Source organism: Akebia trifoliata, chromosome 8, assembly GCF_017979445.1.
Source record: "Akebia trifoliata isolate Shusen 1 chromosome 8, ASM1797944v1, whole genome shotgun sequence".
Taxonomy (NCBI): domain Eukaryota; kingdom Viridiplantae; phylum Streptophyta; class Magnoliopsida; order Ranunculales; family Lardizabalaceae; genus Akebia; species Akebia trifoliata.
In genome coordinates, this window is record NC_141382.1 from 6,384,149 (window position 1) to 6,407,545 (window position 23,397).

Here is a 23,397-nt window from a genome sequence, read left to right on the forward strand (position 1 = left end):
TTCCTTCTCCATTTCTCACCCTCTAACCTCGAAGTTGGAAACATTCTAAACCCACCTAAGACCCATCAAAATTCAATCCCCTGAAATTAATGTTAGCCTCACCTTATAACAAGTCTAATCCTAGTCAATTCCTTAACCTGACCTAATCCTAATACCATGCAGCCCAACTCTAATCCAAACCCTAGACTCAAGTCAATCCTAATACTTAAACTCTCATCGAGACAAGAACCCAACCTAACAAACTCAAACTTAAAGTCCATATCCTTACCCATATTCATATCCATGATAAATATCAATTAAGGTCCATACAACCCTTGATCATCAAGGTGGACACTTTGTCACCATTACCCTTCATCTCCAAAATTCTTCTAACCAACCCCATCATCATCCTCAGAAAGTAAATTAACCCACATCCCTTCTTCCCGATTAACTCACTTAACACCCTCACCCTTACCCTTGAGACACTTGTCACCACCTCCTCCATCTTCCCAAAATCTAACCACCTAATCTCTTACACAAAACATTCTTTTAATCAAACACTCACACCCCTTAATCACACCTAACACTCTACCCATGTGGGTTGAAAAATCCAACCCAATTAGGTCAAGAGTGACTCGTTCCCATCACCTTCCACAAATACCCATATCCAACCTCCAAATAACAATATTTTCATACCTACACCTCACGTCACTCCCTACTAACTTTTCTCCTTTTACATTTTTTACCCTAAAAGCAATCCCAAAAATCTAATAAATACTCCTCTCATGCTCTCAAGCCCTAAAAAATTCAAAATAATAATAATAATAATATATATATATATATAATATATATATATATATATATATGTGTGTGTGTGTGTGGTGTGTGTGTGTGTATCAACTCCTCTCAACTCTCTTCCTTTCTCAGTACCTCATTTCCTCTAAAAGAAATTCATAATTCTACTAAGGACATAAGAAGACCAAGAAAAATAATGAGAAGAATAAGTAGAAGGAAGGCCCAAGCCTCAAGCTGGGTTAGATATAACATTGCACCGCACCCCCCTACCCCCCTTCTCCATCTCCTTCTTCTATTTTCCCCTCTCATTTTTTATTTTTCATTTTAAGGAAGCCTCTAAAATGTAGTGTTATTCTTCCCCTATCTCTGATAAATTGGACTTCGGTTTGGTCGAAAGTGTAAGGGTTGTAATCATTTTAAAAGAAAAAAATATATATTTTAAACTCCTAAACAATTCGTTTTAAGGCAATCGGTACTGGAACCCTTCTTAGCCCAGGAGAATGGGTTAATAGTCACAAGTTTACACTCTTTCAAAATTAGGTACTTACGACAGGATCTTGATGAGGATCATCTCATCGATCCTCATGATTCGAGCCGATAACAAACCCCTTAAGTGTAAGGGTACAAGTTGTCGATCATTCGACTATTTTATTTTATCTTTATTTTACAAATGACCATGTTTTTCGAGATTACCCTCATTTGATGAAAAAATATATGTGCCTAACACTTTCCCCTTTCTCTAATCAAACCCTTACTTAGGTCTTAAGTGGATTAGTGCCCTAATCTATACAAGAGTCACCAAGATGTTAAAATGATTTTTTGATAAATATATTTTGGGTGACCATTCACACTCTTTTATAAAAAGAATGTTGGCAACTTCAAATCCTCGTAGAGGTGATATTCGAATTCGAAAATCATGTATCTATTATTATTATTATTATAACAATAATATTAAAAAAAAACTAGTGCTGACAATATTTTAAATGTATAAATAATAATAAAAATGTAAAAAAATAAATTAGGGATTAAATAGTAGCAAATCACTCAATATCGGTTGCACTCTAATTTAACAAAATGCTTATTATTATTATTTTAAAATTCTCAGCCATCCCTTTTTATTTATCTCCAAAAAAAGTTTTCAAACAAAAAATTGAAGAGCTATTGTAAAATCTACACAAACCTGCCATTAATAGGAGTTTCGATGGGCTTTTACCTTGTGCTTTTGATCACAACTTTCTCAACATTTATCAAATTCTCAAAATATTGGTTTTATTAGATAGACTAAGTGAATTTTTTTTTAAATGTCATCATAATGCAAGTTTTGACCACTTAAAATAAGACCTAAAGAATCAAGAAATTTCAAAGATTCTCAAAAGTTTTGTTGTTGTGGTTCCTCTTTGATTTTGAATAATAAGAAGAAAAAAAAATGGGTGTTTATTTTTTTATATTTTGGAATTTGGAGTGTTATCATATCAGTGGAGTGCAATCTGTACCAGATGATCTGCAACTGGCTTGTCCGAGCCAACTCGTCTAGAACCGGGTTTGTAAACCATGCGAATCACAATACGAAGTACGAAACAAGAAGGTAAAAAAGACGAATTGTGCTACGTGGACTTCGTTTTCACCGTGTTTCACACTGCGTTGACGAGGAGGTGTGGTCATAACCGAAGATGTTTTTCACTTGTATCTCGAGGAAAGACATCTATGGCAACCACATGCAGTGTGAAACACAGTAAAAATCGAAGTCCTTCTAGGATTTTCCAAAACAGACACCTCTTTCCCTCTCAAACCGTCTCTCGCACGTCTTCTCACCTCTTCCTTCGAGGTCGATGTCTCCCTCTATCATAAACCAACCATTTCTTCATGTCTGCAACAACAACCCATACTCAATTCCAAACCCTAATTTTGTATCTTCGATTGGACATCTCTGCTAGTTCGTAAAGACGAACGATGGGAGTTCCAGCGTTCTATCGATGGCTTGCTGATCGATACTCTTTATCGGTCTCTGACGTAATCGAAGAAGAGCCTTCTGAAGGCCCAAATGGTGCGATTTTACCCATCGATGCATCGAAACCGAACCCTAACAACATCGAATTTGATAATATGTACTTGGACATGAATGGGATCATTCATCCTTGTTTCCATCCTGAAGGGAAGGTATGATTTTCTCCAAGCTTTCAATTACAGATTCCGTACTTTAATTTCCCCCATTTTGAACACCTATTAGGATAATTTTGATACCTTTCAGAGAAAACAAATTTTTATTATTATTATTAAAGGGAATGTTTATTAGGAGGAAAATTTGTTGTCCTGGAAAGAGAGAAAGAAAATATAAGCAACTGCACAGGGTTTTAGTTTCCAACATTTTATAGACAACAGATGGGTATAAATTGTGAAATATCATTGGTGTTTAAGGTAACTGAGTATTTCTTCGCTATTTGAATTTGTTAAAAATTTTTATGTTATTTATGGGGATTTGATAGGTAGAATTGAGCTTGTCAATTTTTTTTTTAATTATTTAAATAATTGGCTGTCCACATATTTGAGCTGTTATTAGTTTGAGAAATTTGATACTCTTTAAGGGGACTAAAGGCGCAAACACACCTTTAAGAAATTCTAAAATTACTTCGTTCTACTTCATCATTAGTTATAATAAATCAAAATTTTAAAGATATAATAACAGTTTTAAACTATGTTACATTGTTACGTGGTTTGTTAGTTTACTCGTTTTGAATTCGGTGGTTGTGGTTGCCACTCTAGAACAAATCTGGTTCGTAGGAGAGTAGGTAGAGATAGTTCGTTTCTTGGTTCACTAGTTTTGTCAAATACAACTATATTGTTACAAAGAAGCATGCATGTTAAAAATACAACCATAATGTTAAACAATTCTAGGTGTTAAACATATTATTATTATTATTATAGATTTGTTTCTCTTATACACACACATATGAAGAAGAAGGAAGATGATGAAGTGTAATTTGTGGACGAATTCTTTTAATGAGGGTATTATGTTAGAGTTGTGCTGGAGTGACCTCAAGATTGTACCTCATATCACACATCCTAACGTGAAAGTGTGTAGGAACCATAGATGCTTTTTGACTCGTATCTCGATGAAAGCATCTATGGTTCATACACACTTTCATGCCAAGATGTGCGATATGAGGTACAATCTTGAGGTCACTTCAGGATTATTCATTATTTTATTTTTCGACAAAAATACCAATGTCCCTAAGTGGGCTATTAGTTACAAATAATAATGATTTCAACATTAGTCACATTTTTGTTAACACATTTTATTTGCTTATTTGATTGGAAAGCTGGGATTGGCCATAGCCTCTACTATTCATCATTAGTAGCAAAAATGTTATATTTCCAACTGTTACAGTAGCTAGCATAATCCACTATAGGTTTTTGGAGTTCAGTATGGAAATATGAAGGGTTTTGAAAAGAAAAAGAATGAAATTTACATTTGAACGCAACAACGTCAGCTGAACTGTTGCCTTCTCTCCAAGTATGGTGGATATTCTATTTTCTATGGATGCGAGAACGCATATAATCTCTAATTAAGTGCTCATTTCCTCTCCAAAAATTCATTATTGATGATTCCCACCAGTTTTTAGCTCACGGAGAGAAAATAGTTTACACTTTGTCTGTGTTGGACTGAGTGATGGATATGGATATGCTAGTGGAGGCCCAGAGGGGCATGTTCGATGCATGTTATGCTCAAGGTGTGTTACGAATAATGGAGCCTTTTTGGATGGGACAATATTTGTTTAGTCAACCCTTATGGGTAAGGCTTAAACGACGAATCTACTGCGCTTATCAAGATAACTGAGTTTAGGAGTGGCATAACCTTGTTGAAAAATCCTTACTATTATAATGAGAGAAGGCTGAATAGGTGTTTCTTTACACCAAAATTTGAAAGACCAAAAATACCCCTACTTTTACATTTAACTTCACTATTATCAAGGTCATTCTCATGAAAAAGGAATAGAATTTTAATCCCAGGACCTCTTAAAACCACAATAGTTTTTAGCTTTCTAAAATTACTGAAATATCATTTTTATTATTTTATCTACGAAATCACAGTATTTAATATTAAAAAAAAAAAAAAAAACGTTATAAGATATTAAATAATAAAAATATGATGTAAATCATCTAAATCATGAATAATAATAATGTTAGAGAGTCAACGTTCATCCTCACAAAAAATCAGCCCAATCTGAAACTTCTAACCCCACCAAAAGTGGTTTGCAAATTAACGGTACAAAATCAACGGTCCACAATTCTAAATCACTTTTGATGGGGTTAGAAGTTTCAGATTGGGCTGATTTTTTGTGAAGATGATCCCCTCACCATAGAGATCATCCCCACAAAAAAACCAGCCCAATTCGAAACTTCCAACCCGTATAGGGCAAATGCGTTGGCTGCCGAAAGGGACCCATAATAAGAAATCTAAATCATGTGTAAATCCTCATCTTTGTAATACACGTGCGTTTTCACATACCACATACTACTGAGTTTAATGAATATTGGGATTCTACAAAATAGGAAACATGCATTGGACATATCCTCCTTTCCTCAAAATGTAACTATTCATTTAGACATTTATCCTTAATCTGAATACTCTTTAACATGCAGCCTGCCCCTGTCACGTTTGATGATGTGTTTAAATCAATTTTCGATTACATTGACCATCTCTTCTCGTTGGTTCGCCCAAGAAAATTCCTTTTCATGGCAATTGGTGAGCTCCCTCTTAGATTCGGTATTTAAATTCCCAAAGTCAGCTATTCCTACGCTACTTTCACTGGAACAGCAGTTTGTTTTAATTCTGAATGTTGCAGATGGGGTTGCCCCGAGGGCTAAAATGAATCAGCAGCGTTCACGACGCTTCAGAGCTGCAAAAGATGCTGCCGAGGCTGTGAGCTTTCTAACAATCTTAATCTTATTTTAAAAGTGTAATATTGGATGATTACTAAAAGTTTTGTGCCTTATATATCTAAATTTCAGGAAGCTGAAGAAGAAAAATTGAGGATGGAGTTCGAGGCAGAAGGGAGGAATTTGATTCCTAAGGAGAAGCCTGAAACATATGACTCAAATGTCATTACTCCTGGCACTCAATTTATGGCTGCCTTGTCTGTTGCACTTCAATATTATGTACACTCTAGGCTGAACCACAACCCCGGTTGGCGGCATATTAAGGTTATAATTCATATTCTGATATAAATTGTGTCTCCCTTAGGATTGGATAGTTCCTCGCCCTTATAGTAATTCTTTTTGGCTCTCTCTCTGGAATACTTCGGTTTTCAGGATACTTCTCACTCTCTCTAAATTTATTCATGGGGATGCATTGCGTGATTATTTGAAGGTTATCCTTTCTGATTCAAACGTTCCTGGTGAGGGTGAACACAAAATCATGTCCTATATCCGGTTGCAACGTAATCTTCCTGGTTTCGATCCGAACACACAGCACTGTCTATATAGTTTAGTAAGTTTGTTGTCCGCTTAACTTATATTCTCTGTTGTTTGGTTTTTTTGCTTATTGAATTTTGTTTTCCAATTTTCTCTCTCCATTTTTTAAGTGAGAATGATCTGTTTGCTTTGTTATTCTCAGGATGCAGACCTAATTATGCTGTCTTTAGCTACTCACGAGGTCCATTTCTCAATATTAAGAGAGGTTTGTAGCTAGTGTTCTCTGAATACCTCCATCATCTATAACTTGTTTATTTGTTATGATGTACTCAAGAACTATAAATGATTGTTCAGGTGATCTCCATGCCAGGGCAACAAGAGAAATGCTTTATCTGTGGTCAAATTGGTCATCTGGCAGCTGAGTGCCATGGCAAGCCTAACAATCAATCTCAAGATTTGAATGAGAAGGCGATATATGAGATCCCAATTCACAAAAAGAAATATCAGGTGTTTGAATGGACACCATTTCATGCTATGCACCATCTTGAATTCATGCATATCATCTTGTACTTCTTTTTTTCTACATCATATTGTAATTTGACACATTTTAAATCTTTAATTGTTAATTGTGGGCAGTTCCTCAACATCTGGGTGCTACGAGAATATTTAATGTATGATATGGAGATTCTGAACCCTCCATTTGAGATAAACTTTGAACGACTTGTGGATGATTTCGTCTTCCTATGTTTCTTTGTTGGCAATGACTTTCTTCCACATATGCCCACATTGGAAATTCGTGAGGTATGTAACAGGCACACAATTTCTACTTTTAGTGATCACAGCATTTACTGTGTCTAGATTTATTCTTCATATTCTTGTAATCGTAATATTGATCCAAGCTCGTAATTATACAAGACAAATATACAACTTCTTTTTGGTTCTCTATTTTTTTGCTTGGCTGAAAACTTTTGCTTCCATTATATTGCTTAATTATTTTGTAATTCAGGGTGCTATAAATCTACTGATGTATGTTTATAGAAGGGAATTTGCTGCTATGGGAGGATATCTTACAGATGCGGGTGAGGTAATATATATATATATATATTTTTTCTTTCCTTTCCCTTTTTTTTTTGATAGGTAAAAGGGTTAGTGGTTAGCATGATGAAGTTGGTTTAAAGGGGGTTTGAAACTATGACATGGGAACAACACTTCATGCATCTTACCAACTTAGCTAAATTGGTACTTCTTAGTTTTTATTTTTAGTTTCTAGTAAGCCTATATGTATGTTAAATTTTGGTTACTCTTGTGGTGCACATTGTGTTTCATGCTTTAAGTTGGCTTGCAGCCTTTTATTTTCAGATTCTCTAAGAAAATTTCATATCATTCTTTGCCTTTGTGATAATTGCAATATCTCTAAAATGTAGACTTGATTGCCATGTGTGATAAAGATCTTGCTAATATGATGTATTCATTGTTGCTTTGGGGTTTTGAGAGAGAAACCTTTCACTGAAATCATGGATGGATTTAAGGGGGTGTTTGGTTTGGATTGTAGACCCCGATTCCCAAATCTGATTATGGATTGTGAGAATCATATTATATAAGTTTATTTTCAGAATCTAGAATCTTGTTTGGCTGCACTGTTTTTGAAAACCGTTTGTACAATCCAAAGTCAGAATCTTGTATGGCTAACACTGTTTCTGAAAACTCCTTTTATGGAAAAAATTACCTAAGTTACACATCTTGTGGTTGAAGATGAGAGTACAAATATTTATCTGGCGGGAGGGTTTTTGGGGGATGATGATTGCACATAATAGCTTTCTAGAAAATAAAGCAATATTACAGGGAAACTTTATTCCCTAAACAAAGGAGACTGGGAAACACTTCTGGCTCTATAGCCAGAATAACGTGTCTTCACTCAAGGAGGATACAATCATATGAGGGAGTTTTCAAGAAGAGAAGACATGGCTCCTTACTTATGCATTTTTCTCTTTTTTTTTTTGGGGGGGGGGGGGGGGGGTGGGGGTGCTTTTGCACCGGCAAAAAAGATTATGGTTTGTAATTGTGTTAGAAAAGCTTTCTACATCTTATCAAGTAATACCATTTTGGTTTCCTCATTGAACATAGATTCCTGTGATGCTTGGAATTCCACTATCTGCATGCTGCAGGTGAACACTTTGGCTGTGTATTATTGATTTAACAAAATGGTCTGGAACTCTGGATGCCTGTAGATTAGAGTCAGATTCTATTTTTCTTTCAGGATTTAGAAGATAGTTCCTCAATTAGTTGATGTTTTATACCCATAAGTGCAATGGTTAAAATTATCAAATCATAACCTGCACTCTTTTACGTTCAAGTAATTCCTAATGTCGAATATTTCACAATGTTTAGGTCTTACTCGAGAGGGTTGAACATTTTGCTCAGTCAGTTGCGATATATGAAGATCAAATCTTTCGGAAACGTTCTCGTATACAACAGGTGATTGCTTGCTCCATGCCTCTGAGTCTTATTCTGGTTATTCTTCTTATCAACCTTTTGACCAGCACAAAGCTCCCATGCTTTTATCTTTTGTTGTATTTGTGCACAATTATATTTTTTGTTTTGTTGCTATTACTGTTCTTTTGACCAACACAAATATATATAAATATACAATTGATATCCTAATTTTTAATATTATATTATTTATTGAAAAATATCATGCAAGTGAGGCTTACGCTTCAAAGCCCGTGCCAATCGAGCGCATTGCCTTAGGCCTTAACGTCTGAAAACATTGGCCTCAAGAGTGTGCCACATGGTAATAATTGGCATGGCCAATATGCTGGATGGATGTTATTATTTAACTTCTCAGGTTTCCTCATTTTTTTTTTCTGAAGTGAATCACTAAAAATCTTTGTCATTGCTGTTGATTCTCATACAATGAATGTTTGATAATGCTTTATCATTGCTATTTCCTTCTACCTATTAAAGGAATTGAAGATTTTCCAAGTAGGTGACATTCTTAACGTGTTGGCCATGCATAGCAACTGGTCCATGGAGGCTCATAGATATCATTATCATATCGTAGATCTTTTGAACATGAATATCAAGTATGATCACACCCTTCATAGTGCCAATAATCAAGTGGACTCATTGGCAGAGGGTATTTTTAGATTTTTGTTGCACATAGTGAATGATCTTCCTAAGCCCTTTTCTCTACTTTGTTATCTTCTTATTACAGCTGAAAAAAGAGTTTTTATTTGATGCTTGTACTGGTAATTTTATTTCAGGCGCAAGAGAATAATGAAGAGGTGACGCTTAAAGTGAAGAGAGAAAACTCTGAAGATCCCCAAACTCTGGTTGCAGACAAGGTATGTCTTCCCTTTCTATTATACTAACCAATTATATGACGGACTAATGATCAGTGAATTAAACAGGCTGACTGAATTGCTTGCACTGCATGTCATGCGAGAAAACAAAACAATAAATACCTACATGCGTACACAGACACACATGCAAAGAAGTTTTTTTGGTTCTACATATGCAGATACGTCCATATGTGCCTAATAGTTTTCTGCAAAGGTCTACATATTCATGCATACTTGTGTAAAAAATACAGTCCTTTTTTCTTAAAAGATGTCTGTATCGAACATCTTATTTTTTTGATGGGTAAGCTGGACTTGAACCCATGTCCTTGAAGTTGTTTTGCAATATGTCAAATCAACTGTGCTATGGGTCTAAGCCCGTATCGAACATCTTATTGTTGAATCCATAGTCACAAAGTTGGAGTGTGGGTTTAAATCGGCAAGGGAAAACTTTAAAAAGAAAAAAAAAAAAAAAACATTGAAAACGGGGAAAAAAAAATGGTAAAAAAACGATAAAAATAAAAGATAAAAAAAATATATATTAAAAGTTATGATATATTTCATAAAATCAAGTTATTATCAACAAATCCCATATTTTTACATTTATGAGTGACCAAATTCTATTGTGTGTCAAATCCCACATTGAAAAAACTAGAAAGTGTTTAATTTTTTTTTTCCTGTGAAAAAAACGAAAAAATCGGGAATAAAACGATGTTTTTTGTCATAAATGAAATAGTTGTGTTTTTTAATCAATTTAATCGTCAGAGATGCAAGACAGGTTTTTTTTTTCCTTAAAAAAATCACTGGTATTTGTTACTGTGGTTGTATCAGACATCCTTCAACGGAGATAGTAACAGAAAGGCTTCAATGTATTTTGAGGTCTTAGGAGCTAATGTTTAATCTTATCGTGGATGGGTAAGTGGTGAGATCACATTGTCTAATGGAGGATGTGTTTATGGAAATGGATCACAAAAATCCTTGAAGAGTTTCGCTGTTGGATAAGATTCAGGGTAGGGGGAGGGAATATGGTCTAGTTCTGGGAGGATAGTTTGTTTGGTTTATCGCCTCTGAAGGTGCCATTATGATGTTTATACGCCATGTCTTCGAAAAAGAGGTTGACGATTCTGAATTTAATAGTATTGACTGGGGGAAGAGTTGTCTTGGGACTTAGGTTTTTTAGAAGGAACCTCAATGATTGAGAGTTTCAAGCCATTGCTACTCTCTTCAATCAAGTCACTCGTTTCCTTGTCTCATTCGATTGAGGATCGAGGAGTCTGGGTTGTCAATCATGATGGAAATTCCACTATCAGATCTACATTTCTAGTTTCTGTATCTTCCTTGGCCTTTTTGGCATCCCACTGTGTAGGGTTCTTGTGGCAAATTTATGCAAATCTAGTGGTGAATCTTTTGATCATCTCTGTAATCCATTGAAGCTTTATGCAAGAAACCTGCGACATTTCTTACCCCTCTTCCATCTTCATTGGTGTTCTCCCAAATCTCTTCGTTTTCTGTTTCACACTTAAACCTATAAATAAAAGAAAATGATGGGACTTGGCTTGTAATGAGAGTAGGAATACACTCTAATCCGACCATATACTTGTAGTAGGCAGGTCTACTCGACTTTCTCACGTCCATTTTCCCTTAATAAAATTTCCTCTTCCATCAAAAAAGGCTTTTCTTGTACATCCATGTATAAGTTAGGTAGATGCATGCACAGAAGGATCTGGAGTTTAAAGTATTTCTTATTGATCCTTAGTCTTGCCAATAGCTAGATATGATTTGGAGGAATATTTTTAGACTCATTTTATTCTATATTGTTTATGCCCTCCCTTGCATTCTGGTCCTTTGAAATTTCTTTATATCCACTGTGTATTCTTATTCCATCTGTTCCCATTTCCGGGATGATCACATCTTGGTTCTTATATCATGCAATTTTACCAACAATAGCTTATTCTTGGTGGTAAAATCCTCCTTATAGTTTGGCTGAAGGTTCTTTCATTGTTGGTTATTATTGCTTTGTCAAGTCATTCTGTACTGGAATTTGTAATGATAACTAATAATGCTGCTTTGCTGATATGTGTTGACTACATGCTACATAGGGTCAGATTTTAAACGGCACTTAAGGGTGAGAAATTGATTGCCAAGTTAAAGGCTTATAGGTTTCTGTGCTTGTTTACTTCTTACAAATATCTTTTGTCATAGTAAAACAGCAAGTTTATTTTGAGAACTAAGGAATTGCTCTTTTTTTTTTTTTTTTTTATAAAGATTGTTCAGTTGTTCCCCTAGTATCAGATTCTAGTTTCAAGAATATGGGTATGATGTACACTTTACAGCGTTACACTGCCATTATTAACTTATATGGTTATACCACTGTTATGGTTACAATAATGTTAGTTAAATATTTCAACTTCGGGGAAAAAAGGCTACATAAATATTTCATGCTTTTTGTTTGTGAACAATAGTTGCACTAGATGTTACACTTGAATACAAATCTTTATTCTCGGTATGTGGAAAATCTGCTTGTTTTTGACCTATCAAATAATAATAAAAAAAAAAAAAAACCTTTGACCAATAAACATATTTTCTTAATTGCTAGCCTATTAAGTTGGTTACAACATTCATTTTCTCAGGTGAAATTAGGGGAGCCTGGATACAGAGAAAGGTACTACTGTGAGAAATTTGACTTACCAAATCCAGAGAAGATTGATGAAGTTAGGAAAGATGTTGTAAGTTTTCTCCTTTGTCATTGCTATTTTAATCTTGACGTTTATTTTTGGTAATGACTTTTTATTTAGTGATCCACCCATGCATTGTTTCTATTCATGATTTTTTCACACTAATATCCACTATATACAAGTCTATGGTCTGACTGATGAGCTGATGCATTTAAACTGTACTTTGATAACTTTGTTTTCTTATGTGTATCAAGTCACTTTGGAACTGTAAGATGCAGCATGCTTATTATTTGATCATTTCCTATGTTGAGATGTGATCCACAATGTTTAGGTGCACTATTGCATGACACATGTTCTTAAAAGTTACATTGTTATCATTCTTTTAATGATTTTATGGGCCTCTTTTTTGTGGATTTCAGTTTTAACCGTGAGCTCATTTGTAAGTACGACATTTGTTGCACTTTGTTTATTCTTTTCTTTCCTTTTTCTTTTTGGTTGTTCTCTAGGTAGTCCGCTTTGGTCTCCTTTTCAACACTTAATAAAATAATGTCATGGCATTTTACTCTTTATATGAATGTGGAAACTTTAGGATTTGATGGTTTTATGATACCTTGCAAACAATGTTCGAATGAGTGTAAGTGGAGGCAAATGTTGGCCAATTTAAGTCAATACAAAGGAGTTGAGGTGTAGAGCGGCGGAATTTTCAGTTTCTTTTTTTCTTCCTAAAAGATTTTGTAGAATAATAGTCATGATATTATGACAACATAAAATATGTGCAAACCCCACAAGTGATTTTGTAATAAAATCACACCATAGATAGGATTTTGTGACGTTGCATCCATTTACTTTTGGTATGAGTTTTAACAAAATCACTTATGGCTTTATTCATATTATTCTGGTGTGGTAATATCACAGCCCAAATAAATAAAGTTGGAAATATGGTGGAAATTAGTTTCAAATATTAGTAACTAAAACATAAGGCAATGAAGTGATCTTGTGAAAAGGACCGCAAAACAAAATCCTGATAAATTCCATGCACCTACAACTCATGTACTTTTTTCTCCAATTCTTCCATTGATTCCATTACCCCGACCATACTCATTGTCCTCGTATCCAACTCCATTATTGTTGTCTTCATACCTTAATCAATTAAGAAATAAATAGTATTAACCATTGAATTCATTCCCCGTCAAGCGTCAGTTATGAAGATTTTAGTTGCTTGTTTCTTCACCAGATTTGAATTGCTTAGTGGCTTTATTAATGAGGTGGGACTCTTATTAGGGTAAACCAATATGAGAAGAAAGAGTAGCTGAAAGAAGTAGATGGAGTGTGGTTTTTTATTATGGGAACGAGGTTCCGACATTTTGGGAGCACAGTTTGAGAATGAGGGGGCTCCCAAACCCATCGGATCAAGGATTTGGAGCTGCACTGGTACCCTTAGTTGAAGTTTCTAGTTGATATGGCCATTTTTAGGATTTTGGATGTATTAGAGAAACTAAGGGGTCATTTGTTAAACTGACAAATTAAGTGCTGAAAGATTATAATTGCTAAAACTGTATAGTGCTGAATCTAAGTGTTGAGGTTGCTGTCTGTTTATTAGTCTGAATTGTGCTGAACTGATTCAAATTGAGCGTTGTAATCACATAATACTGTTTGTTACTTAATGTTAAAAGCTGGTAAATTGATTATATTACCCTTTTCAAGCGTTGTAATCACATAATATTGTCTATTTGATTATTTTAACTGCTACTTCACATCACACATAAAAAAAAAAAGCATACATGTAAAAGATAATCTGATTTGGTATTTTAAATTACAAACACAATTAATTATACCCAAATTTTCAATTACGTAAAATTCTATTCATCTTTTTGTAGATCTAATTTTTCTTTCAAATTCTTGCATAGGTGTATAATGTTGGTCCAAATTTCTTTAATCTCTCTATTTTTGCACTCAGTTTTCTCTTCATCTTCCTTTATGTTTGTTAATGAAACAACATTCGGCTCCTCATACCACGTGAATAAACCACAACCATTTTTTACTGGCTGCAATAAAAATATTGTAAAGATTAAATGTATTAATCCATAATATGATATTGAATTATATCATTTTTGTGTGATACCACCTTTAACTAATATTTTACCGATGATTTAGGACAATAATAAAATCTCCGTCCTTTGTTACTATTTTTGTTAAATGTAGTTGTTACTAGCTTGCATGGTCCACATCCACATTTACACTATCTGAATTCATCTAACCAAATCCAAAATCTACATCCCTTGTTATTTTTAATCTGAAATAGACAAACAAATAAATATTGCATTTTTGATATTGACATGTGATTTCAAATAATTTTATGGAATATCATAAAAAAAGTTATAAAGTTACCGCATTTGGACATTTTAGATACAAACGATCTGGATTTCTTGAAGTTCCTGATATACAAACTTGGCAAGGGCTTTCACCACATGCACATGAGATTTTTACATCCATCTAGATAGATAATACAAATTTCCTGAGTATCGAACACCGGAAATGTTTGTTTATGAGGAACAAATTTCTTCCCCTAATTTTTGTGACCTAGCAGGTCCTTTGTAAAGTTAACATGCCGAGTCATTGGGAGAAGAGTGTCTACATAAAAATATTTTGCACATAGGAATAATATTCTCAAACTTTTCCTTCTTTCAAATAATTTTCTTATTTGCATATTCAGATAAATGGGTTTTTTAACATGTGCCCCAAGGGCACACATTAAGGTGCATGAAACACACCTTGGAATTTTATTTTCCTATAGAAAATGCCCTCAATTTTTTTCCTTATAAAAAATACTTATTTCCAAGGTGTATTTAATGCCCCTTAACATGTGCCTTTAGGGCACATGCTAATAAAACCCCAAAGAAATGGGTGCATTTTTTATTTATTTATGATAAGTATAAATTTATTAAAGCAGGAGCAAAATACAAAGGAGACTTACAAGGAGGTCAAGATGATCGACCCAAATAAAAGTCCTTAAGAAGCAAACAAATTTTCCCAATGGAAGAAAAAGTCTTCAAAGAAGACTCCCTTAAAATCTGGACATAACTTGCACCAAAAAAATAAAACCCCAAAATGTTTAAAGTAATCTCTTGAAAATTTTAAACCATCTCTCTAAAGATCCTCCCATTCCTTTCCAAACATATTCCCCAACAAGTGGCAAAAGGACGAAACCTCCAGAAAATGTTCATCCTCCCCGAGAATAGGGATAGATCCTAACTCTAAGAAAGTGATGGTGTAGTATTGGGTAGTACCCAGGAAATCCTGAACAAGCCAAAGAAATGCCTCCATAAAGCGAAGGATAACCCAAAATGTAATAAAATATCATCAACGGACTTGCCATTGGTAGAGCAAAGAACACAAAAATTAGGCGTCACAAAACCTCGAGTAATAAGGAGATCAAGCAAAGGTAATTTATTCAAAGTGGCTAAGCAAATGAAAAAAACGAACCTTTGAAGGTGCTTTTGAACCCCAAATGGTAGCTGAAGGGAAGTGATTGATAGGATTGATGATCTTTGTGAGCTCCTAGGTGAATGAATTGATAGAGAAGTTTGTTCTCTTGGTACGGGTCCACTCCATCTTATATTCTTCTATGACGTTCCATTGAGCGCCATCAAGATTGGTCATTAGATTAGCAAGGAAGTAGATTTCCCAATCGTTGAAACCTCTCCCGAATCCCAAATCCCACGCGGGCTCGTTTCCTTCAAGGTTCCAAAATTTTGCCCGAGGTAAATTTTTCTTAGACGAAAGATTGAAAAGACGGGGGAAGAGATTGCAAAGAGTTGTATCCCCGCACCACCAGTCTTCCCAAAATCTAACCTTATCTCCTTTGCCAACTTTAAACTGCACCCACCTCTTAAAGTCCGTTCTAATGCTCATGACACCCCCCCAAACACCACCCATACGACAAATTCACCTCCTTGCTCTTCCACCCATTCGACTTTTCTCCATACTTGGCCTTAATGACTCTTCTGCATAAGCTAGAGTTCTCCGTTTCAAACCTCCACAACCACTTTCCTAGGAGGGCCTTATTTGCAACTTTGAAACTTCTAATACCCAAAACACCATTCTTTTTTAGCGCACAAACCACCTTCCAATTCACAAGATGAATCTTCTTACCACCGTGCTTATCATGCTACAAGAAATCCCTAATTAATTTCTCCAATCTACCTTCAATCCCTTTTGGAATTGAGAATAACGGCATATGATAAATTGGAATGGTAGTTAATGAGCTTTTAATCAATGAGTTTACCACCCCTGAATAGATACTTTGATTTTCAAGAGCTCAGTCTCTTTTCCATACGCTCAATCACTGAAACCCAAATGACTTTACTTCTATAATCCTCACCTAGGGGCAAGCCCAAATATGTGGTAGGAAGAGTCTCTCTTTGGCACCCAAACATCACGGCCCACCTATCAACTCCCGTCTAGCAACCCACTCCAAACAACTTACTATTTCTAAAATTGATGCTCAAACCAGACATTGCTTCAAAACAACAAAGCACCTCCCCCAAATATCCCACCTGGTCATCCGATGTGTCTAAAAACACTAGGGTATCATCATCAAATTGCTGAAACGAAATCCTAAGGATGTCCCTCCCGACTGAGAATCTTGAGATCCAATCTAAATTTGACGCCCTTTTGAGAACACGCCCCAAGACCTCTACCACTAAAATGAATAATAATGGTGATAGGGGGTCCCCCTTGTCTCAGGCTCCGAGAGCTTCTAAAAGAATTAGCCGGACTACCATTGATTAAAATTGAAAAGGAGGCAAAGGTCACACATTTCATCACCCAATCGACCTTAATGTTCCCATAAGCTTTGTGCATATCAAACTCGGCCTACCTAATCTATTCCTAGAGTCAATAAATTCATTTGCTATTAGTACTCCATCTAAGATCTGTCTCCCACTTACGAAAGCCCCTTGCTATGACTCGATCAAACACTCAACCACCCCCTTCAACTATTCATTAGAACCTTAGCTATTATCTTATACGTCAAACCCACAAGACTAATAAGTCTAAAATCTGCAATATCTTCTGCTCCTGGCTTTTTCGGGATCAAGGCAATGAAAGAGCTATTGGGATTGCAGTCCAAGTACTTCTCTACTCAAGATCCTTTACAACATGCATGAAATTGTCTTTCAAGGTCCCCCAACAACGTTTATAGAACGTCATAGTGAAACTGTCTGGACCAAGGGCTTTGTCTCCGCTTGGTGAAGAAAGCGCGTTGACAACCTCTTGTTCCTCAAAACTTCTTTCCAACCACTCCTTTTGAGCTGGCAAAATTGTACCTAGTTCCAAAGTCTTTGGTACAAGTTGAAACAATTGATCCCCATCAAGCAAACTCTTGTAGAAGTTCACTCTTCCTTCTCTAATCCTCTCACCCCCTTCAATGCACTCCCCATTTATTGTAACACTCCTGATGTGGTTAAAACTTCGCCGAGAGTTAGCAACCTTATGAAAAAATTTGGTATTGTTATCCCTTTCCTTTAACCACTTCACTCTCGATTTTTGCTTCCATCAAGGCAACTTTTTGAAATTCTAACCTGCAAATTGATCCTTCTCATGATTTCCTCCCCTTAAATCCCCTCACCCTCCTCCTTATCTAACAAGCCCAAATCCTTGTGAATTCTTTTCTTCATCACCTTCACACGGCCAAACACTTCAACATTCCACACTTTAATTTTCTCTTTCAATGCCTTTAGCTTGCTTTTAAAAATAAAGCTCGGACTCCGGCTAAACTGAAATTCATTCCACCAAACATCAATCATATCGCAAAAACCATATGTTTTCAAAATGGAAAGGTCGTGGTCTTGAACAGGTAAAGCTTGTCTGGAGAACTATTGGGCAATGATCTGAGAGCGGATTAGATAGCGGTAACTGAGAGATTCCCGAAAAATGATCTCCCCACTCACCTGGCAACAAAAACCTATCCAACCTCGACAGCCTAGCCACTTCTTGGTTGTTTGACCAGGTAAAAGACTTGCCTTCCAAGGGAGGGTCCTCTAAGGAATACTGATTTATGAAGCGCCCAAAGTCCCTCATGCTCTTGGAAATTTGACCTGACCTGTTCCTTGTGCAAAAATCTAATTACATTGAAATCTCCCCCAATACACCGCGGTTAATCCCAAAAACCAGCCACATCCCTCAGCTCATCCCAGAATTGTTGTCTTTTGTACTCTTTATTAGGACCATAAACCCCTGTAAAAACCCAATCAAAATTATCCTCAACCTCCCAACATAGCAAAGAAACCGAAAAGGCACCAACCAAGGAATCCTCTACCCGAATCTTGTCCTTAGTCCACATTACTATAATTCCTCCAGAAGCACCTATTGCCGGCAGACATCACCATCCTATGTTACCACCCCACAGCTCCTTTACCAAAGGCTCATCGGACGCACTCAACTTCGACTCTTGTATTACTGTCAAGTAAGCACTACTTGCTCTAATTACTGCTTGGACAGCGGTCCTCTTCTTTCTCTCACCCAAGCCATGCACATTCCACGTAAGAAGCTTAGTCATTGAGAACTAAAATCCTTAAGCAGGCTGACTTAGGCTTTGAACCAAATTATTTGCCTCTTTCTCCAATCTTGGTCTACGTTTCAATGCCGAAGAATCCAAACCCAAAGGCCCCTCTTCCCCTCTTAGAGGAATGATCCCACCTGAACTCAAAACCCCAACTCCCTGCAACCAGGGGTACCTTGCGTAACTTTCAGAAACTTAGACAACTTAATTGGAACCTTCATTTCCCCACTATCCCCTACAGAAAGTTTAAGGATAAGAGTGGGGGTCTTTGCTTCCCAGACGGATAAACACCCATTGTCACTGCCAACAAAGACATTCTTTCTTGAAGCCAATCCAACATCTCCTTTTCAAGTTTTTACTGCAAAACCTCATCCGAGGAATCAGGCGAAGAAACCCCTTCCCTGTTCAATTTTTTTGTCATACTTAATTCACCAATTAAAGGCATGTGCAGGTATTGAAGTACGTGGAGGGACTGTGCTGGGTCATGCGATATTACTACCAAGGAGTCTGCTCTTGGAATTGGTAAGTTCAATCATTTCAGTTCCTTTTCTTGTTTGCCTTAAAAACTGTCTACTTTTAGTATGAACAATGTGTGCTTCGATTTGAAAATCATTCATATTTAGCTACATGAAGACTTGAAATAAATAGTAATCAATACTGGATGATGGTACAAGTGGCGTCTGTCCTCCTTAACTGTGCAGTACACATGCAATAGTACAGGGGTCAGGATTGATGTACAAGTTACCGGTTTCCACTTAACTGATGTTCCAAGACAAAGAGGCACTATGTTTGTTGATCCGTACGTCCAAATATTTTATTCTTATGGTCCTGAGAAAGTCTGAAAGAGTCAAATAAAAATGTCTTTTCATGTTATGGTAAGGATTATTGAATGAAGATGAAAGATCTTGTTGATAAAAAAAGGACTATAAGTTTGATCAATCCGGTTTCTGTAGTAGTTAGTTAAAAAGGTTTATTAGGGAAGGAATTTGTGGCCTAGGAGATCTAAGCACAGGTAAGAGAGGACAGATTCTTCTCATCATCTTATACTCTTTGGATTACTGAAATTTGTCAAGAGTCCTTAGTGTCTGAACTGCCTTCTGTTGTTTGTCTCAGGTTTTACCCGTACCATTATGCTCCTTTTGCTTCTGATCTTAAGGATTTGGCCAATCTAGAAATTCAATTTTTTGTGGGAGAGCCATTTAAACCCTTCGATCAACTAATGGGAACCCTACCATCTGCCAGGTTATTTTATATCTGACTTAATTTTACAGTTTTTGCATGCATCTGGAATGGTGAGATCCATTGTATTTGGGTACCCAATTATTGACATTTTTACCAATATGGTTACAATGCGCTTACTTGTTCTGTATTGTAGTTCAAAGGCTCTACCTGAGCACTATAGGACGTTGATGACTGATCCATCATCGCCAATAAGTTCTTTCTACCCTGCCGGTAAAATTGGTTCACTGTTAATAATTGCTATGTTCTCTTGGCATTTTTCTTCGTTTTTCAAGACTAGTTGGGTTTCTCTGTACAGATTTTGAGATTGACATGAATGGTAAACGCGCAGCATGGCAGGTAGAATCATTTTCCATTATTCCATGACGTTTCTTGTCTTTGTGGATGCTTAATTATATAAACTAATTTCACATTCTTTTTTGGAATTCAGGGTGTTGTGAAATTACCATTCATCGATGAGAGGAAACTGTTAGCTGAAACAAAGAAACTTGAAGTTACTTTAACGGTATGAATGCTTTTTTTTGTGTGTGTGTGTTTCCGGGGGGGGGGGGGGGGGGTTACTATTTTCTAGGGAGATGGGCATGGGTTTGTACTATTTGGTGTATGATGTAATTGTGGTCTTCGGGGTGGGTTTCGGAGTGTGAGTAGCCCTGTTTGGTTGTTGTTTGTTTTGGTTGGTCATCTTGACCTCCATTAGTGTTAAATTTTCTATTGTTTTCCCAGTAATGTGGTGAACAAGAAAGAAAAATTTAGATCGACATAATTTCCTTTTTCTCAAAAAAAATTAGCCAGATCAATATTTGTGATTTAACTTGTCATTTTTTATTTGATTTTATGTTTGTTATTCTGAGCCTGTCAATGTTTATTTGTTTTTTTTTACAGGAAGAAGAACATGCTCGAAATAGTGTAATGCTTGATTTACTATATGTCTACATAAATCACCCTTTGGCTGCGCAGATTTCCTCATACTACCAATTATGCTATGGATTACCCATTGAAGAAAGAGTCCCTTGTGAAATTGACGCAAACGCCAGGTTGATTAGTATTCCTTCAGCTTGTTTTATGCAACTCATCCCATGATTACTTTTCAAATGGTGTATAAATGGACTTTTTTTTGTTTTGCCTTTCATTCTTTATAGTGGTGGAATGAATGGCCATCTTTGTTTGTCTGAGAGGAATGGATATATGCAAGTGTTTCCTTCCCCAATTGAAGGGTTGGAAACGATTGAGAATAACCAAGTCTTGTAAGTCTCTGGGTAAACTGCCATTTTTGATTCGTGAGCCTTCACATTCTCTTCCTTCCTTTTTAATTTTTCTATTTTCTTGGGCTAATCATGTTTGTTATGCAGAAATGCTGCTTATCTTAATCCCCAACCCCATCAACACATTCCAGAACCCCCCGAAGGTGTAATCATGCCTGAAAAGGTGCACAAGAAACATTAACTATGGTTTGTCTTAGAATAGTAAGTAATTGTTCTACTAAAAACAAGGATGAGGAACCCTACAAGGTAGACTCCTGAGTCTTGAGGATTTTATAGTCCTCCATTCCTGACATATGTGGCACATATGAACGGTAGTGGAACCCACCGGTTTATGGGTTCCACCTGAGAAATCTTCTATAGATAAAAGACTAACCTGATTGGATTGCGTTAACCATCTGTAAAGGGGTTCCCTGACTTGTGTTTGCAAATTGAAAAAAAAGGGTCTTGTTAGGGTACACGTTAAAGTGCAATAAATACACTTTGGAAATTGGATTTTGTACCGAAAATACCCTCAAATGCTTATTCCCAAGGTGTATTTATTGCACTTTAATGTGTGCCACACGTTAACAAAACCCTTGAAAAGAAATCTGATTCTACCTATAAGAAGGACATGTCACCAAAGATATGTAACTTAGGGTGAGTTTGAATTTGCGAATAAGGAAATCATCATTATTCATTTTAAACCTTGGTCGGATTCTAATTTGTATTCGTTTTCTTATAATTCAATAACAGGTTGTGAAACCTCATGACATTAAACCCTTCCCCATGTTATGGCATGAGGACAATGGCAGACGGCTTCAGGAAGCTAGAGAACGGTGAGTATGCACTCCTAGAATTTTACAATAAAAAACTCCAAACCGCATCACTTCTTTTATTTATATAGAGGAAATTGGATTCATGTTGCTGAACCCAAATACTTGTGATAAGGCGTAGATGATGAGGAAATCTAAGATAACCATCCGATTGTCCTGTCCTTATAGACAAATTTACCTACAGTAGACCCGTTCATATTGCCCAATTAGATTCCATTCAATCCTTTTTTTTTTGGGACAAATAGGGAACACTGGGATAGTACTGCACAAATTTGTAATCTAAATTTACCTGTACTGCAACATTAACATCTGATTACTGATTCTAAAAAAAAAAAAAAACCTGATTATTATTTTTAGAGTGTCACTTGTTTCAAGATAATTTAGCATGATTTCAACCCCCTCCCTTTTTTTTTTTCCTATTTTTTCAGGCCGCCGATACCAGGGGCAATATCTGGCCCTCTGTTGGCTGAAGCAGCTCGTAGGTTGCTCAAGAACATGCTTCAAATCAAGCCCAACACCTCCTCGGGATTGAGCCACTCTGCTTACCGGCATGTTACAAATCACAGGCCCAGGCCAGCTGGACCTTCGGGATACGAAAGAGGATTTCTTGAGGACCCAAATCATTACCATGGACATCAGAACAACCATAGAGGTATTGTTAATAGCTCCAAATCGTCCCCCTCTTTCAATGTAACACAGCCTAACAAACAGAACTTCAAAACACAAGATAGGTTACCATATCAGGTACAAAATCAACAATTACAGACTGGAATGTCTGGCTTGACAGTTCAAGACGGGCCAAGATTTCAACCACATTTGCAGATGTCACCATTGAAGATGAATGCTGTATACTCGTTTGGTCCACAGAAGTATCAGCCTGTACAAAACATAGGTCACCCACCTTGGCCACCCAATAATTTGATCGATAAACCAACAATGCACAGAAATACTGGAATTAGAAAACAAGAGGCTACATCGATTGGTAGGAATGGAAAGCAGGTGAGGATGGTTTACCAAGTTAAAACAGGAGGGCCTCAGATACGATCGGATCCTGGCTTCCAACAGTAATTGTTGTCCAAGAGCACATGTTTTGTCCATGTGAATACATATACAACAGTTTATTTAATTGATGTAGTTTATTTTGTAACAGAAATAGCAAATTTGTTTGTCAAAATGATTTGAAGTTATGTTCTCTACTGTAAATGTAACCATACCAATTATCTATTATAGGACGTTGACAAGATGAATCTTGTTTCTTACTATCTCCATTTATATCATTTTTAGGCTTTATCGTCTTTGTAGAGATCTTGTTTTTTTCGAAGA

The 23,397-nt window shown here is 36.2% G+C and overlaps 1 protein-coding gene across 5 annotated transcripts; it reads left to right on the top strand.

The window, feature by feature from the left end:
- The first annotated feature begins 2,543 nt into the window (after positions 1-2,543).
- Positions 2,544-23,375, top strand: LOC147395757 (5'-3' exoribonuclease 4-like). Of its 5 annotated transcripts, XM_086450540.1 has the most exons (24): positions 2,544-2,931; positions 5,416-5,518; positions 5,619-5,695; positions 5,785-5,976; positions 6,143-6,262; positions 6,389-6,451; positions 6,541-6,693; positions 6,823-6,987; positions 7,193-7,265; positions 8,311-8,351; positions 8,575-8,661; positions 9,450-9,530; positions 12,155-12,250; positions 19,213-19,283; positions 19,875-20,003; positions 20,137-20,213; positions 20,299-20,339; positions 20,431-20,505; positions 20,883-21,034; positions 21,140-21,244; positions 21,350-21,425; positions 21,995-22,077; positions 22,503-22,726; positions 22,862-23,375. In XM_086450540.1, the coding sequence occupies exons 1-24, from the start codon at positions 2,725-2,727 to the stop codon at positions 23,140-23,142; spliced, it is 2,772 nt and encodes a 923-aa protein (XP_086306666.1). In that variant the 5' UTR covers positions 2,544-2,724; the 3' UTR covers positions 23,143-23,375. The 5 variants fall into 5 exon arrangements, with proteins under 5 accessions (XP_086306666.1, XP_086306663.1, XP_086306665.1 ...); XM_086450537.1 differs by having other exon boundaries at positions 2,547-2,931; positions 22,503-23,375; XM_086450538.1 differs by lacking the exon at positions 8,311-8,351 and having other exon boundaries at positions 2,548-2,931; positions 7,193-7,270; positions 22,503-23,375.
- Positions 23,376-23,397: the final 22 nt, after the last annotated feature.

Excerpts from the sequence above, each read along its gene's own strand:
- LOC147395757 (XM_086450537.1), top strand. The coding sequence starts at position 2,725 with ATGGGAGTTCCAGCGTTCTATCGATGGCTTGCTGATCGATACTCTTTA. Across the intron at positions 12,251-19,212 it reads ATGAAGTTAGGAAAGATGTT|GTATTGAAGTACGTGGAGGG; the intron begins GTAAGTTTTCTC and ends AGGCATGTGCAG. Across the intron at positions 20,214-20,298 it reads AAGTTCTTTCTACCCTGCCG|ATTTTGAGATTGACATGAAT; the intron begins GTAAAATTGGTT and ends TTCTCTGTACAG.